General features: G+C 42.9%; 1 protein-coding gene across 1 annotated transcript in view; it reads right to left on the bottom strand.

Moving 5' to 3' along the window:
- The window catches only part of LOC139812375 (uncharacterized), a 319,731-nt gene that overhangs the window by 165,553 nt on the left and 136,309 nt on the right, over positions 1–17,869 (bottom strand). Inside the window, exon 4 of the mRNA XM_071777146.1 lies at positions 8,463–8,634. Within this exon, the coding sequence (XP_071633247.1) occupies positions 8,463–8,634 (172 nt within the window). The remainder of the gene's footprint in view (positions 1–8,462; positions 8,635–17,869) is intronic.

The following is a 17,869-nucleotide window of genomic DNA, read 5'->3' as shown; positions in this document are numbered from 1 at the left end:
AAAAAAGTAGTATGACTAATTCGGAGTAATCAGACATTAAAATGGCACTTGCATTTGCAACGCTAAATCGATAGAAAACAAAGAAATGTTACTAGTCTAGACTAGATAAGAGACTGCTATTTTTAAACAAGTAGTCCCAGTTTTTACCTTGGCAAATATCTAGGTAAGTCTTAATTATGAAAGCGCGAATAACTGAATGTTTAAATCGTTTAGAGAAAAAAGCCGAACGTGGTAAATTTTTGGAGAGAAATTTCGCATTGCCGATTTATATCAATTTATCGTTTATTTCTTGCTTTCAGGTCGGACATGTGGACGATGCGTAACGGCAATGAGCACGTTTCAATTTTGCTAATCAACCATGATGAGACTTTCTAGATCCGGGGGCACGTCAAGGATACTGACACTTCGCGGGCCACATTATCCCATCAGCGGCATTAAGCTCTCTATCCGACGGTCCAATTTAACCGAAATTCGACCGTCCGATCATCCATAATTTTTTTCGAAAGTATGCCGCCGCAGTGAATAGTGTTTTATCCGGCGCGGCGCGAGGTTCTCGGCGAATTAATGCTACGGCAAAAAAAAGGATGCGTACACGTCACAGATAGAGTTATTAGTTCTTCTACGCGCGTTAAAAGTTAAAAACGTACGAGCTGTATATTTCTTCAAAGAGAAAAAAAAATAAAAACTCTCATCCGCGCCTTCCAAGATAATCACAACGCAACGAAAACAGCGGGCGGTTCCTGAGGCGCAGAGTCGATATTGAGCTATACCTTTCGTGGTATCGGAATATTCAGACAGTGATGTCATTACGTATTCACGATAAGAGCACATTCTCGGTCGCTTGCATATTTACTTTCTGAGTCAAAGTCTTCGACGTCAACCGATCGGTAAATTTGTGATTTTTTATTAACGACGTCTCTATTCGAGGGATCTGCTATTCGATGACTCAAAAAATTCTCGCCAAACATTTATCGTGTTTAATTTTAAATTTTTTGTATGATAAACAGTAAGCTTCTTGGGAATCTGGAACTAAACTCGGAGATTCTTATCCGGCAAGAAATGTTAAACGTGTGTTTTCTCTTACTCATCTTCCAGCCTACGATTTTAGAGATAATAAATTTATATTTGGCGTTGTAAAATGTTTATGGCTTATACGATTATTAATTTATAGTTCATTAGTAGAAAAATAACAAACTTTTCTAAGGAAAAATAATTTACGATGTCGCGTGATTGATATAAGCTCAAACTGTTATAATTCATTTCGTACAAAATTGTGTTCAACGAGTTCAAACATTGAGACTATTCTTCCTCCAATCAGATGTGCCTCTATATCTGCCTTACACAACTTGTCGGGCATAAGAATTTGTAAAGAATCAAGAGGAGGAGCAGTTGGGACACGAAGAAGCAACGGCATCGAGCGACGGTTTACAGTTTACACCGTGACGAGGACGAAAAGATGGCGCAACGTAATGCCGGCGTTACATAAAAGCGTAAACGAGTTTAAAGATTTCCCTCGCGCCGCGCGCCGGTTCTCCGAGTCGAACCGCGAGAATCTGCTCTGCCATCGTTCGATCAGTCCATTTCACCGCGCCTCATTCGAACCTTCTCGTCCTCACCGGGGCTGACCTCATCCCTCTTTCTCCGGAAGATCGATCGATTACACATTATAGGCGGAGCTGACAACCTGGGTGATGGCATTGTTCGATCCGTAACGAATATTAATTGAAATAGACCAACTAATGAGAGGTCGGCGACGCGCGTAATTGGTTTAATTACTGCTACGCTTCTGCCGTCGGCGATAAAGCGAAAACGAACGGAGCACGTAATTGTTATTTTTAGATTGTGACAAACCGACAGATGTTACTAAAATAGTTTATATACGCCTCCTCGCTGAAAAATGGATAATGTATATAAAAAAAAAAGTTGCCATTTTGTTTTCTAATGAATAATATCAGTTTGGATAATAATATTTGATTTCTCTCCAAGTTACTAACAAAATTCAATATATATATATATATATATATATATATATATATATATATATATATGTATATAAATTGATTTATCTCATCCTAAATCTTATTTTTAAATTTCATATTAATCATAAAGAAAACAGACGATTCAATTAATTGCTCTTTCTGCGTATCTAATTTTACAGCTTAATAAAAATGTGTGTTTAATAAAAATAATAAATGTTGACCATAGTAAAATAATGACTCTATGGCACAGCATATTTCACGGACATTTTATACATTTTACGCACGTTTTATATGGACAGAGTTAACGAAAAGTATATTTCTTCGCGCAGAAACATGCGTATACGCACATGTTTACGCGTGCAATGTATGCACCGCCGGTTCGTAGTGTCTGCGCGTGCAAGTATTCATATGGAACGCGCGCACACAAGAGCGAGAACATCTAAGATCCTATCGCCCAATGCTCCGAGCGCGATATGACCACCGCCTATCGCTACTGGTCTTACTACCAGTCCGACTACCATTCTCGATCATCGTTTTATCATTCAACGGGGGGGATTTATCTCGATCGTCGTCGATTGCTAAGCCGCGCACCTGTCTCGTATCGCAGGTGATTACCGAGGCTAAAATAATAATCTCTACATCCGCAATGCGCTACCGCTAATTTCTATATAATTTGTGATATAAAAAGAAATAATATATAGATATATGTACGTCGTTACGTAAATCATTCTAATTTTCAAGCGTGTAAAAAGAAAAAAGTTATCTCCCTTTCTCTTTAAAGCTTATTGCTACATTTTTATTCGTGTGATTAATGCGTTATCGATATCGTTATTAACTTGTTACAATTTCTGTGAAACGTTTCGATCGGTTTTAAATAATGCGACACACTGGACCATAACATTCGCACGTCAACATGAATTACCCATGATGTCCAGCGACATGATACGGCTGTTCCTATTCCCTGTAATAGCGGCTCGATCGTTTTATCATTCAACTAGGATTTATCTCGGACAGCGAAACACGCCTCTAACTTGCACCCGGTTTCTGATAAGAATAATTTATTACGATAACGTCGGTGTGTGTGTGTGTGTGTGTGTATGCGACCTGTTTGTCGCTCCACGAGCTGTGGCATGCGTGCGATTTGTTTGCCCGTAATACGTCTTCTCGTTTATCTTCCAATCGGTCGCGAAAGGCTGCATCATTATTATCCAAATAAGCGGGTGTCGTTCGCACGTGGGCGTCTAACGATGCCGTTATTCAATAGACAGTTAATCCGCGTAATCGAATAACGCTTAACCTCAGAGTGTCGTTAATTACAGTGTTTATCGCAGAAGTACACCCTCGGCAAATATCAACCAGATCGTAATCAGAAGCGGATAGTCACATCGTATAGTCTCGAATAAAATTACGCGTTTCACATCCGCATGTCATAAAAAAATTCTACTTGGAGTATTCATCACAAATTGATTCGCGCGCATTTTTTTTATTACACGTATCTATTATTTAAATTATTGATTTTATCAATCAAGAGTTATAAAAAAATTATTATGTAATGGAAATGTCTCGTTAATTTAAATCAATATTACAAAACTGGATTAAAATAATTCTTAAGTGCCTACGTGTAAAACACGAATGCATAATAAATCACAAGGATGACATTATACTTAATGATGTTCGATTGCACGGCAGATCGAGCATAAAAACAGGACCATTCTGGGGCAACAGGATGACACACCGATCGAATGGTCTCTCTCATTCGATCGCGTCCCCCCCCCTTACCACCGTCTCCGAACATTTCTCGCTTTAAGAAACAAAAAGATTACGTCGGACCGTTAATACAGTTACGTATTATCTAGATTGCTACCCGTCGGCTTCCGCCGGCCAAGAAACAGCATGAGTAATTAATCAAAGACAATCAAACTCTGGGAGCGTCGGCTTAAACCGACTCCCAACGGGACGGGCCCCGCTATCCGTCATCTCTCCTCCGTTTAAAACCGGGAAAGAAACGGTGATGGCTGGTGCGCGCGCGTTGCAATTGCCGTTGCTCCACCCGGATGTGAATTGCACGAAAAGCTCGCTCTCCGCGGCGACGACTTTCTCCGGAAAGCGAGATCCACGCGCTTTTTAACGACTGGAATTAACGCCCACCTGTTAATTCGTGCGCGGGGACCGTCGTCGCACGACATTGTATACGGCGCTTAATTCCAGGCTCGTTCGCCCACAGATTGTCTAATTATTCACCGACGCGGACAAATGAAGACCTCCGACGTCGACGGCGCATGACAGTTTTGTGTTAACACAATTAAAACGTTGTAAAACTCGACTCTCTCATCGGCTGGCGTAACTGTATAACCGCGGGCATTCTTTGCTTAACGAACTTGTAAGCATAAACACCTTAATTTATCAAACCTTAGCGCTCGTAAAAATTGAGACAACAAAGAATCGCAATGTGTATGGCGAAATAGAACAATAATAAATTAACACGTTGCGAATTACATAACTTGAAATTAATTAAGCACAGTAATTTTTGATAAATTATAAAAGACTCGATAAAAGTGATAATTAGATGACAGACAGCACAAGCGTATTAATTAGCATTGATAAATACGCCAATATTTCTGATTCTGACAGAGGCCAATAATTTTATTTGCACGGCAAAATATCCGTAATCACGTCGATCAATTCTGCCAGCTGTCCGACTTTGTTCGGACTCGCGAAATACGCTGTCGAACACCGATCGGATTTGGCGGCGGTAGTACATGCGGCCGGGACTCATGTTCGCGGTGCGTATATGGCGTTCACGCACGATCGGAATTTTCCGATAGCCACGACCGGGCGGCGAGTTATGACCGCGGACGCGAGCCAGCCGCTTGGAAGTCGAGGAAAGGGCCGGGCAACCGACCGGACGGTTACCGGCGATCTCCAACATCCGTTCTGCGTTACAACGCCGCGGGAGATCACCGACGCGGAGTTTACTGGAAAACAATAGAACGTCGATGCCCGGGACCATCCGAATGGATGTATCATATCCCGACCTGCCCGACCATTGACCACTCTCAGCCGCATATCGGCATGTGCCTCGCCAACGACATCAAGAATCGCCTCCTCTATCTCGGCGGGGAATGTCACGTGCCGCGGATACATCGCAACGAGAGCGAGGCCTCCGTTTTTACGCATGGCGACGTAAAGTAGGTTCCGGCCCAGCGATGAAGGTCTTTAACCCGACGTGACGTCGGATTCCCCGCAAATAACGACCTGAGGCGTTATGAAATCTCTTTTACTTATATCCGATTGTTTCAGATAAAAAATGTATAATTGAATTTTTTGCGACACGTGGAATTTATAATAAAGTATATCGATAAGCCACGATTCTAAAAGAAAGTGTGACTCGATCGAGAAATCATTTCACAGATTCGCGTGTTATATTCGCTTAGGAGTGCCGAACTCCTGTACAATCCCGTTCCCCGCGTCTGTTATTAATGTTCGAGAGAGTATCGAGCCTCCGAGATATATCCCGCGTATACGAATGCTTTCACGCCGGTTACTTTTTTTAATAAGCCGCAATCGAATTTACGTAATCCGCGCGAGCGTATATACGCGCGTGAACGCTTTACAAAACGTTTGTCAGTTTATTTTCCTTACGGACCGCGTAACACCCATTAGGTGCGAAAGGATTAACGCGCGGTCGACCGGCTTTCCAACGGCGTAAATCACGGAATCCGGAAAGGCGATTTCGCGCGCGCGCGCGCGAGCGCGCGGAGAGAGATTTTCGCCGCTCGCGCGAGGTATCGGTCACGACGCGGACGCGGGACGAAGCGATACGCGCGAGGAGGCCAGATGCGTAAACGCGCGATAAAAATATCTCCTACCGAGCTACACACGCCGGTTAAACCACGCGATCACGACCACGGCGACGCGAGGCCCGCAGGCGAAGACTACGGGTTGCGACCCCAATCGTATTCGGATTCTACTTTGCGCAGGTGTGCGTGATCATTAATCCAGAAATGGAAGTGAACGTTGAGGAGTTACGAACACTCTAGCCGGTCGCGCGTCTAGGCGCCGCGTTTCTTTCCCGTTCGCCGCGTCGTTTTCGCCAGCGTCCGTCGATCGCTTCTTTCCTCTTTGTTTCTTTTATAGGTACGCGATAAAAAAGAGGCGTGGCGCGCACGTTACCTGCGTGAACGATCTCGCGGTTTGAACTATTAAGCGCGCTTGGCCATTGCTCGCGAGCTAAAGCGTGAGCGCCGAAGTGAGTTTTTTTTTGTTCGCGGTTCGCCTCTTTATCGAGGCGATTACAGCGTTTTAAGACTATTTCAGCGGACTTCTCTCTTTTTTTCTTTTTGCCTTCACTCGCACTGCAGCTCCGTCCGTTGGCAGCCGCCAACAAGACTACATACCGCTCCACGTTGCTTTTTAATTGGGGAATCGCCGGTGAACGCATCGACCTTGAGATCTCAAGGCGAATCGAACATCTGTCTACGCACCTTGGATTATTATTTCGTATCGCGTAATTACGCTGGAGCGCGAATCAGGGTAATTCCTCGAAAAGGTTCACGGTCGACGTCTTCTTTTCACTTCCCGTGTAGAACATCCCATACACGTGTCACATTTTTTTTCTTTCTACAGATACTTTATTGAGATTAAAATTGAAGATAATTTAACGAAAAAAAATTTCTAGTACTTAATATAACAATTTAGCTAAAAAATGAATAACTTATTACATCTGCTTTTGACTTCACTCGTCAAAATTCTCTTTAATTCTTATTTCGCATCTCAGCTTCTCATAAAATTGTCAATATATTCTAACTTTGTGAATAACATAATTTTTTTGTCTAAACTTTAATGCTTATAAGTGAAAGTACGATATTTCCATACATATGGCAATTTCTGTATCCTATACAAGAAATAAAAAGTAATCGATGTATAACAAATACTAGTATATTTTACAAAATCGACAATAAATCGTAAATGTATCATATAATATATAAAATATAAAAATATTCACAACGCCAAATTTTAAATCCGAATTTTTATCCAAGAGAAATTTCGTAACACAAATACATTTAACTCTCATTATACGTATATCAATATTTAATGACGCGCAATGGTGTTTCAAGTCTGTGAAGCATAATCCAACGTCGAAGGAAAACAAAACAAGCACCTACACCGCAAGCGATTGTGCAGAACGTTCTAACGCTCGGGACAAATTCGTAATTTATTCGCTGGTATTCGCGACTGCTACCTCGCGCAAGTGGTAAGAACGAGGAATTACCTATAGGTCGCTCCTTAAACGTATACGCATGCCGATACGTGGTATACGAGGCTGCCTATTGCGCGCGTGGATTTTCCATAGAATGGTCGATCGACGGTGGGCTCGTCCGCGCTATGCGGTATGCGGAAAAAAATTCCACATAATTAACCCATAAAGCAGCGCAATCGCCGGGGATCTCTCTATGGTTTATCCATAAGCGAGCGGCGAGGCCGCTCCGCGAATCGCGCGTGCTGCACATGCACCTGTGTGCTGGTGCGCCGCACCTGTACGCGGCCACGTAAAGGCGAAATTATACGGTTCGTTTCTGGCTTCGATGCTCTCTGGCTTCGAGGTAAAAAGCGAGGAAACGCTCATCCAGATCTAATCAGTTTGGATCTCTCGAAAAATATTGATATGCACTAAATTGTACTGCATTACATTGAAAATGAATAATAAAAATTAAACGGAAAAATATATATGGTAAGAAATTTATGGGCTCCATGAAATTGCAGTGGATCGAACTGCATGGCCTAGTTTCTAATGATAAAGAAAAACTCGTTTTGTATTCGTGCTGAGTGAGCGTTGAAAGTGAATCGTATAAACACGGCTTAAGCCAGACAACGTGCGTGTGCGTAAGACACACATAGTCGGGCGAAGCGCGACAAGCTGGACGGGTAGTTTCGTTTGCGTGCAGTTCATAATATAGAATTCCGCTGTCTCGCGCGATGGTCCGTGGAATTTTAAACGCGTCTCTCTCGAAGTGCCGAGTAAATGTACGCCTTCGCACTTAGTTATTAATCGAGCGAACGTTAATCAGAAGATATCGGACGTTAAGTCACGAGTGAATTCAAATCGGGAGAGCAGGAAACTACTTGAATAATCAAAACTTGAGATATTTCTATCCTGTTACGGGCACACGGAATTTTCATGAAACCAGCAATAAACCGTGAAACCGACTCTTATAAGCTTATCGAGGAACAGGAATTCATCGCCTACGATCTCTGACGCATCCTACACGCATATCGCGGAAATGGCAATCGGGACGCAAGTCCGTGAACAAGAGCGCTGTTTGAAGGCGCCCGTGCAAACGCAAGTCCGTGAACAAGTGCAAATGCATTCTTTCGAGCTGTGCCCCCGGGGCCTGGTGCCGCGATCGTGTTTACTGTCGCAAGATTCGATTTAAATTCCAGCCGTGCACGTTAGGCGGCCGCACATAAATTTAGTCTACTCACCGGTAGATACGCAGAGCGGCGGCGGCGGCGGCGTGGGCGTCGTCGAGGGCGACGGTACTCTTCTTGCGACGGCGTTAATTATCGCCGCCGGACTGTACCGTGGCACCTGCAACACCACGGGAGTTTTCACGGACAAGTCCACTGGTTCCAGCTGCACCGGCGGTCCCGCCGCCTGCAACAGAAGGGAACGTGCTCGTCAGTGGCTTGGCAACTATATACCATTAACAGAAGCGTTCCTACCCATTGGGCGTAGTACTTGAGATCTATCAGGTGCCTTTCAGGCTGTACAAGAATGTTTGAAAGCCGCAAAGAGGAATTTGTTGATCTCGAAATGTAAAAGAAGCACTATTAAATTAACACTAGAACAGGAGATCAAAATGACCTGTTTGACATTTTTTAAAATAATTATTATTTATTTTTAACTTTCCTATACCCGCGCATTGGTCTGTCAGACCGACGATATACATTTGCCTTGTTTTTCATTTAAAAAAAAACAAGGCAAACGTATATCGTCGGTCTGACAGACCAATGCGCGGGTATAGGAAGGTTAAAACATCACAATTTCTGAAATTTCCTCTGACTTTTATTGAAATATACAAATAATCAATTTTATAAATTTGTTTTCTTTTTCTCTTTTTTTATCTTGAACCCTTCGATAGAAATATGTATACGTTAATATTCGGTAGTTTCAGTGTTAATAAATATTTAATTGAAATAAAAATGTGGTATATCATTTAAATTATTTGTCTCAATTAAATTCAATATAAAGAAATATATAATATATAATAAATTTTATAAATCATGATAACATAACATAAATATTTGATTCGTAAAACTATAGAATAATGCTTTGCATTATTCTGTAAGGCATTTTCTGATAATTTTCGAATGTAAAATCGTAGGAGTTCTCCTCAATTCCTAGCAAAATTGTTATAATATTTAATATAAAGGTGTGTAGTTCATCGCGATTGCATAAGGTCAACGGAGATCTTAAAGGATCTCTACCACGACTCGTTCGCGTAGGTGTCCCTCCTCTTCCTTCCAGATATTGGAGAAAAGGTGCGAAGCAATCTCGAGACTTCACATTACACCGTTCCGAGTTAATTCACATGTATTTCGAGGCCGTTGTTGCGCTGACGTAAATGAATATTAGTATAATACGCCGTTTACATAACGTGGTAATTTTGCGGATGTTACCGCTGCGGCTGTGGGGGACTCGATTTGACGAGACTTAGATGCGGCAAGTATAATTTCGTCACCCACGCAACATCGCCGATTGTCATACCCGAGATTGTCGAGTTAATGCCCCGATGCCCCGTAAATAATAATTTTTCGAAAGCCGCGATATTTCGATATAGAACAAACGGACAAAGGGTCTTAGCCTGTGTACGTGACTTACTCAGCCGCGGTTTCAATAGCCGATGCTGATAGCAGGCCAAAGTGCTTAAGCGCAATTAGCATAACTAGCGTCGGTAGTGACGTGGACTAATCACGACCAGTTCCCACGAGAGATTCGACTCGGCCTAAGCCTGTCGGTCGCTTGTATACCCCGCGCTATCTAATTTTCCTGTGACACACCTCCGATCGTCTAATGACCGACGGAATTAATAGTCAATCACGCGAAGGAACCAATTCTCATAGATTGCGATCAAATTGGATGCGAACGTCATTGGTATCGAAAACGAGACGATTGACAAAAACGGTACTTTCGACCATTAATATCTAAGTATAGAGCGGATGTGCTATGCAGCGTCGTGAGAGAAAGTGTTACCAATACAAATTATGTTAATTTGTATTTAGAATTTATTAAAGATTCAGTGTGCATTAATATGCATATTTATTACATTTATATAAAATAAATTAATAAAAAAAATCAAGAACAGTCGTACAAATTAATCTCTCGAAGTCTTATTAAAATATAAATGAAGGAAGAAAGAGACAAAAATAATGAGGATAAAGTATCAAGAAAAGAGAAAAGAAAAAGAAAATAATGGTGAATTGCAATGATTGTATAAAACTGTTAGCATGAAACATAATATTTGTTCCGCTTCTCTGTCGCGAAAAATAACGCAGTTATTACACACAATGCATTCCCCTACGTCTGTCACTAACGCTAACTAAATATTCGTACCGCAACGCGATACGACACGACGCCTAATTGCATCAAAAGAGGATCGTTTTGTAGCGGCCGTGATCGATCGCTGCGTTCCGCGTTCGATATCGGATTTCCGAAACAATCGTGCAGAAGATCGGATTTACAGCACACGGCGACCGGTTTCGCGCGCGATTGTTTCCCCGACAACAACCTCTCGATGAAACGTGGGAATGCTCGTGCACACATCGACAATGAAAAGCTCGGCCTCTCTTCTGTCCGCGCCGTATACCCGTCATAGGATCAAACAAATGGTTCGTGTCGTGAAACACGATACGACGCTAATAGCGCAACTTCGACCGGCCGGTGGTTACACTGGCGGTGAGTGTAACTGTAACACCACGGCGCGATTAACAAATTACACGTAACACATCCGCGCGCGCGCGCACAAAACGACTCTCCGTTGCGCTACCCGCAATAATTTATAACGGAGTTTACCGGCGCATTTAGCAGAGCTATTCAAATCACTGTAAAACTGTGCGACCAATAAGAAAATATTAGAGAATAAAAGGCTTTACAATTCGTCCTCGCAAAAACGTATTGTAAAACTAGAATATAAATAAAAGTCCCGCCTTTTCTCGTTATCATAATTCATCATTTTTCATTTTCTATATTTTCATGGACATCTAAATTATGGAATAATAAAATATTATATGAGAATAATGTACAACTATAATTTAAAAAAAATTAAAAACATTTTGATTTAACATATTTTTAATTCAAAATTTAGCTGCGTACACATATGTTTTTCGTATCGCATAGTTTGTAATTTGTTAAAAAATCAAACTGGTGTGAAAACATTTCAATGTTTCTGACTGAGCGTGGTCTCCTCAGTTGCACAATTAAATAGTTTAATATTTCGAAATGGCGATGGCAAGCGTTTAACAAAATATATCGCGTTGCAAATGACGAAATAAAGTACGCCCGACAGTAAATACGAAACACGCCGCGCCGGTCGCTTCTTGTGACACGCCGAAATCGCGATTCCGTCGATTCCGAAGGCGCAGGCACTCGGCACGCAAAACACGGTCCCCGTCCCATCGCGGAGTTCTGGTTTCTGGAAACCGCAATACGTGCGCTTGTTATTCATGAGCCGCGAGATGAGCAGCGACGTCGGTAACTACAGCAGGACAGCGTATTTTTCGGGCGGGCAGTAAAAGCCACGAGGACGCGGTTATATGCGTGTCACGCAGGTTGGAGACGCACGAAGCGGCGCGACGGCGCGGCGGCCTGGTCGCCTTTACGACACACGGCGATTCTAATTAAATCTAATATACGCACGCGGCAATAATCCGTCGTAAACCGCGACATCCGTCGGGCAATAAATAATTATAAACTAATAAACTTTAACGAGAGGGAATGCGCGCCTGGCCGTCGCGTCGCGTCGCGCGGAAGGGCAGAGCCGGATCCCGTCGAGGCCGGGAGATACGCGCGAGATACGCCCGATGCGCGCGAAAAAGGACGAAACAAATATCGCGATCGGCTGCAGTCCCTCGATGGATGAAATCAAACGACGCATTAAATCGTCGATGACTAATGAAAGACCGGGTAAACTGTTCCTAATGATCCCAGTCTGCGCACCGCGAGAGAGACGTACATATATGTTTTATATATCGCATACGTTTACGCGCGGGCATGTACGTTTACGTCTAAATACGTACATGAGCGTAATATAGACGGGCATATTCGTACCTATGTATTACGTATGTTCTCACAGTAGCGGCCCGTAATGAGTGTAACGTTCATCAATCATTCGTTGAGCAATCCCCGACCCAGGCGAGTCCCGGCAGAATTAATTTAATTACTACAAATGTTTCGGGATAAAAATGGTCCGCGATCGATGCCGCGTCGTCGGCGACGCCACATCGTAACGCAACGTCTACGTAAATAGTTTCAAATCGATGCTTTTGTGGAATTTTCTGGCGAAGGCAGTAATAGTACAGCAAAAAAAAAAGAAAGAGGCAGAAAATGTTAGATAATAACATAAAAATGATAATATTTTAATCGTAAAGAGATCCATGATTAAATATAAGCTTGGAGAAAGGCAAATAGCATCATTTAACGAATCAGACAAAATTAATACATCTTTCAAAAATTCTTGAATTATTACTCTTTGGATTTCTAAGATCATGTTATGTATTTTCAACTATAGTCGATTAGCGAACGTCCACCGCATTAGCTTTTCCACATTTCCACTTCTTATTACTCTTGTTCCCTTGGCAAATTTTTCTGCATTCTCTATTTTGTCACACCTTGTCGGACGTGTCTTTCAACGAATCAGATCAACGACGACGTTAATCTCTTTCCGGTGCCTGCACACTCTCGCGCCCCATTAGATCGTCGAGTAATAAATTCTTGGCGGACAGCGACGTTAATTACGTCGTTTCTGTAACGCGTAATGGCGAAGCTTATGCATCAAAGTATGACGTTACGAAAGGATTATTCTAAATGTTAACGTTTTCTTTGCCCGAGGTGGCGTTGGGTTCGCGAGCGCGACGGCGCGCGGCGCGGCACCTCGAATCTCTCGCTCCTCCTCGCGGGATCGGGGAATAGGTATGTACACATAGGCGGTCCCGGGCATATATGCGGCTGTGTCTTTGAAATTATCGGCAAGATCTACCGTGACCGAGGTAACTGCGGAGTTATTACGGAGATAGGCCCATTACATATTATACACGGTTTCTTTTTATCGCGAATAGCGCGCGGCGCGCCCCTCGCGCGCGTGAGATTAGGTGAAGTTGCCGATGTAGACATTATCCGGAGATTGGGTGTTTAGAGGGCGATTTTTGAATTAGTAGATTAGTCCGCGCCGCGCCGCGGCAGTATCGAGCGTGTCGCTCCACAACGCTCCAGACACCGTTTTTGCTCGTTCCCCGTTTCTTGCGTGGTGCTCCTATGCATCACGAGATTTCGCAACTCGCCGAGGGAGCGACAATTAAATCGTTACGCTCGCATCGAGCCAAGCGTGAACCAACCGCGAGGTTTTGCGTCCGTAAACCCGCAAATGCAACTCCCAAGCAATTCGTTAAGTTTTGTAAACAATAATGCTTCGGAAGATAATCCACTGTAACATCAGTTCCATCTTCGTTCAAATAAGACATCGTTTTTTTTTCTTCTTTTTTTATGAGAAAGTCATTTCTTCGCCATCTCCGCTCAGAATCCGTCATCTGGAATTCACTGGCTGGACCTCTCGGTTGTTTTTTTTAACAGCGCACGTGTGTTTTTCGCGTTCATATATCACGGCGAGCACATATGTCTCTCTCGGTTGCCGAATACAGTCTTCTCGGCCAGTTCATTATCGTCTCGCGATTGTACGCGGATAAATCCACTCGCTCGGTACTGCGCCCGCGGCTAATCGAGGCTGCTGGCCAAATTAACCGGTCGCGCACCGGGTGCATCTACCTTTGGGAGCGCGCGACATTATACTTGTTTACCCGTCGCGCATCCGTGACTCCGAGGGCAACCTCTCCACCGAAAGGTGGAACGTCCCCTTTCACGTGCCCATATATTTTTCGCTTTATACACGTCCCCTTTCATGCGCCATATATTTTTTGCTCGCGTCCGAGCTCTCCAACGTTTCATCGCTTCCGCGTAGTGCGGAATAACAACATTTTGCGCGAATCAAAAGAGAGAGAGAGAGGAAAAAAAAGGAACATTTCGCGTAACGCGACGTGCGTGCGGATTCACCAAATGACCGTTCCAATTAAAGAGGCCCGCAATGCGAACTCCTTAATTTCGACGAATTATCGCGTTCACATGTCATCGAGAAGGATACCGCGATTAACGAAACTGTCAATCAGGTGGAAGATGATGCGCCGCCGTTTCGACAGCTTAATTCGATTCGGCAGGGGGAAACGGTTTATGACAGCAAGCCCGGAGAGACCGGGAATCTTTATTTGGCAATGGCAGACCTCGTTAGCGACGAATACGAACGGACTAAATAGGTAGAAAAAGAGAAAATCACCCGACTCTCTGTCAGGGGAAGCGTTAATTTGAGACGCCGCGACTTGACATTTCCATCACGATCGGATCATTCACAATTTTTCTTCTCAGATCGCTTCCCGTGTCTTTTCGGCCACCTGTACATTATCTTCCGTCTCATTTTTAATTTGCTCTTACTCTCTCTCTCTATCTTTTTTCTTGTCTCTTTGCAACGACATTTATGGAAATCAAGAATCTTCCACCAATCAGACTTAATTGGATTTAATTAGCACGATCATGAAACTTCGTCGGTGGTCGTGGACCCATCTTAGGTAGAATACATGCACATCATACGCTACAATCGGATCGACCCACACAGTGGATTATGTATTGTATTATCTCCCGTGGCCAAAGTTATCTCGTGAAGAACACATAAGTTCTCCTCGGTCTGCACACTGCCTAGTTCTGCTATTTATAAATATATTTAGAAATATAATTTAGTAGGGAATGTAGAGCAAGTAATATATTTACAGACCACACCTAGCAGGAAGAAATAAAGAAGGAAACTGATCTGAAAGCTTATCTATCTACGTTTGAAAATATACAATTTCCGAGCAATAAATTTAACAAAATCTACAATAATTTATAGTATCTCTACGTATTTATCAAATTGCTAAAGATATATATTTGTTAAGGCATACTTTAGTTGTAATAAAAATGTAAATTCAAAGTCATTTCATTCTGAATAAAAAAAAAATACTAAGGTAAGATTCCTTATATCTCACGAAAATCTCAAGAACGATAATAAACGGTTTAAAGTGCAAATTATCGCACCATTTAATCCAGCTAATTACTCGAAAAGCGAGACGTAACGAGCGCGCTCTTCGCAAGGGCGCATCTGCCGCTCGCGCGGTTTCTCGCATCTACGAATGCACTCGGCCGACGAAAAGAATTCCGCGCACGTTTCACGGTGCGAGACACGCCCCGTGACATCATCGCGGTCCGTTGATGCCGAGTCCCATAAAGGCGAAGTGCAGCGGTAAGAAGAAGCGCAGCGAGAAGGAGGCGTGGGGCCGGACGAGGAGGAAAGAAAGACGGACGAAGGGGAGCCCGAGAGCGCTCGAGCGCATCAGTCGCGGGAAAGAATTCCGGACGATGTTACAGCTGATGCGAATTAAGCCGCGGCGGATTTATCATGCAGCAGCGGACACTCCCTGTTGTCTCTTCGACTTTGCGCCTCTGCCTGCCAGGGACGGATCTACCGGATTTACCAGGGAACGGGGCCGTAAAAACAAAAGCTCCAGAAAATCCGTAATCATAATACGAAACTTATACAAAGTGAAAAGAAAGAACCTTTTGCAGGGAAACAGTTTCATGCCGTATTAATAGACAAAATAAAGGAACTAGTTTTTACCATAAAAGTTGGACCCAATAATTAATTAAATCTTCCGAAACTTTAGATTAATATCGTCATATTAGGAGCAATCACGACAAATTGATGGTGAAAAAATATTATGCTTATTTATTAAATGTTTATTTTGAGTTTTTTGTTTGCACCACTTGCTCATAAAAATGTCTCTGAAAAGAGACACGCTTTTTGAGATACATGGCAACTTTAATCTCGCGGTAAAACAAATTTAATTTTTGTATCATGCGCGCACCAAGCTAAAATGTTGGACAAAATTTTTGGAATATCAGGAGCATACAACGATCTATTAAAATATTAATAAATTTACTGCAAGCTGCGATTGGATTGTAGCCTTCCCTTTCAATCCGTCACTGATTACAATCTTTCTCCTCGACAGCTCTTCGTTATTTCCCTTCCTGCTTCTGCCCTTTCTCCTTTCGTGTCGCCACTCATGGAATTCGCGGGCTTATCGCGCTCCTCGTAAAGATGTCATTGATTATACGCGTCGTTCGCACGCTGAGATATTACGCGTAGTGTGAATATAGCATGCAATAAAGATGCCTTCGGATGTTCGTGCACGCGCGATGTACCGCAATGCAATTGCGCCATGTATATTGGTGAAAGTCGTAACGTGGAAAAAAAATTACAGCTAGATGCCTGATTAATTGCGTCTGCTTGGTGAAGATATAAAAACTGTAACGGACGCTATCGAGGTCCCTAAAGTGATAAGATAAATTTAACAATATCGCCCCAATGTGTGTGTGTCATGTATCAGGATTGTACCATTTTACTCATCGACATATACCATCGTACGGAGAAAATAATTCTTTCGCGAAAGATTTCCACACAGCTTCTATTGCAGATAGCTAGAGGTATAAATGAATGGAACAAGAAAACGTCATTATCCATAAAGAGGATGCCATAAATTTTACGGATTGGCGCGCGATATACGGCGATTAAATAACGAGCAGTTTAATATACGTAATAACATACGAAATTATTAGTTATTAATGCTATTTAATTAATAACAAATTAACTTCGTAATTTACTAGCAAGATGGGCGATAATATTGGATTATACTTAATCATTTATGAGTCGAGATCGGATATTGTATGTCAATACTTGTTACGTAACAAGATACTTTTAATACAGCGTGTGTCTACAAGCCTCTGGATGTCATAAATTGAAACTCATTGTGATTTACGTTGAACTTGGTGTAACAAACTTCAGCAGTAACGGGTTGAATTAACCGGGATCATGTTCCGAATGATTTATAATTCGAAAATTGCGTATCCCCCGAAATGTATAGTCGCTGCAATTTATCGCGGCTAATGATCGCGAGGGACGGAACACAAGAGCATTGCGGAGTTTCGAAATCGATAAATAATAATCGAAAGAACGAAGGCGTGCCACATTTTTTCGAAGGTCCTCGCTCTGGATCTCGAGATCCGCGTGGTTTTTCGCGCCGGGGCACGTCACGCCGACGTTTCTTCGCGCGCGCACACTATACGCCACACGCTCGACGCGCATCTTGACGCTCAAAGATGTCATTGATTAAACGAGCAGGAAGCGGCCGAACGAAATATTTCTACGCGAGTTCTCACCCACACGCGCGGGCAACGCATTATGACGCGCGGACGTATGAATAGGCATGGCTCTTGGACTCTCTTTCTCGAGAGAGATGCGCTTGGGCGTGCACACGAGCTCTTTCATACGCCAAAAGCCCTCTTGGCATACCAGATACGTCTATGAGGAGAGAGAGAGGCACAAAAAGAAAAATCGTGCCTCGAGAAAGCGTATAACACGCACTCAAAAAGAACACGGCAGCGAAACGATGGAATGTAAACTCTTTCAATATTAATCAATTAAATTCTTAATGCTTAATGACAAACTTTTTGATGTTGTATAACGAGGAGCAATGGATAA

The sequence above is a fragment of the Temnothorax longispinosus genome, chromosome 4 (assembly GCF_030848805.1).
Source record: "Temnothorax longispinosus isolate EJ_2023e chromosome 4, Tlon_JGU_v1, whole genome shotgun sequence".
Classification (NCBI taxonomy): domain Eukaryota; kingdom Metazoa; phylum Arthropoda; class Insecta; order Hymenoptera; family Formicidae; genus Temnothorax; species Temnothorax longispinosus.
This window is presented reverse-complemented; position numbering and strand designations above follow the sequence as displayed.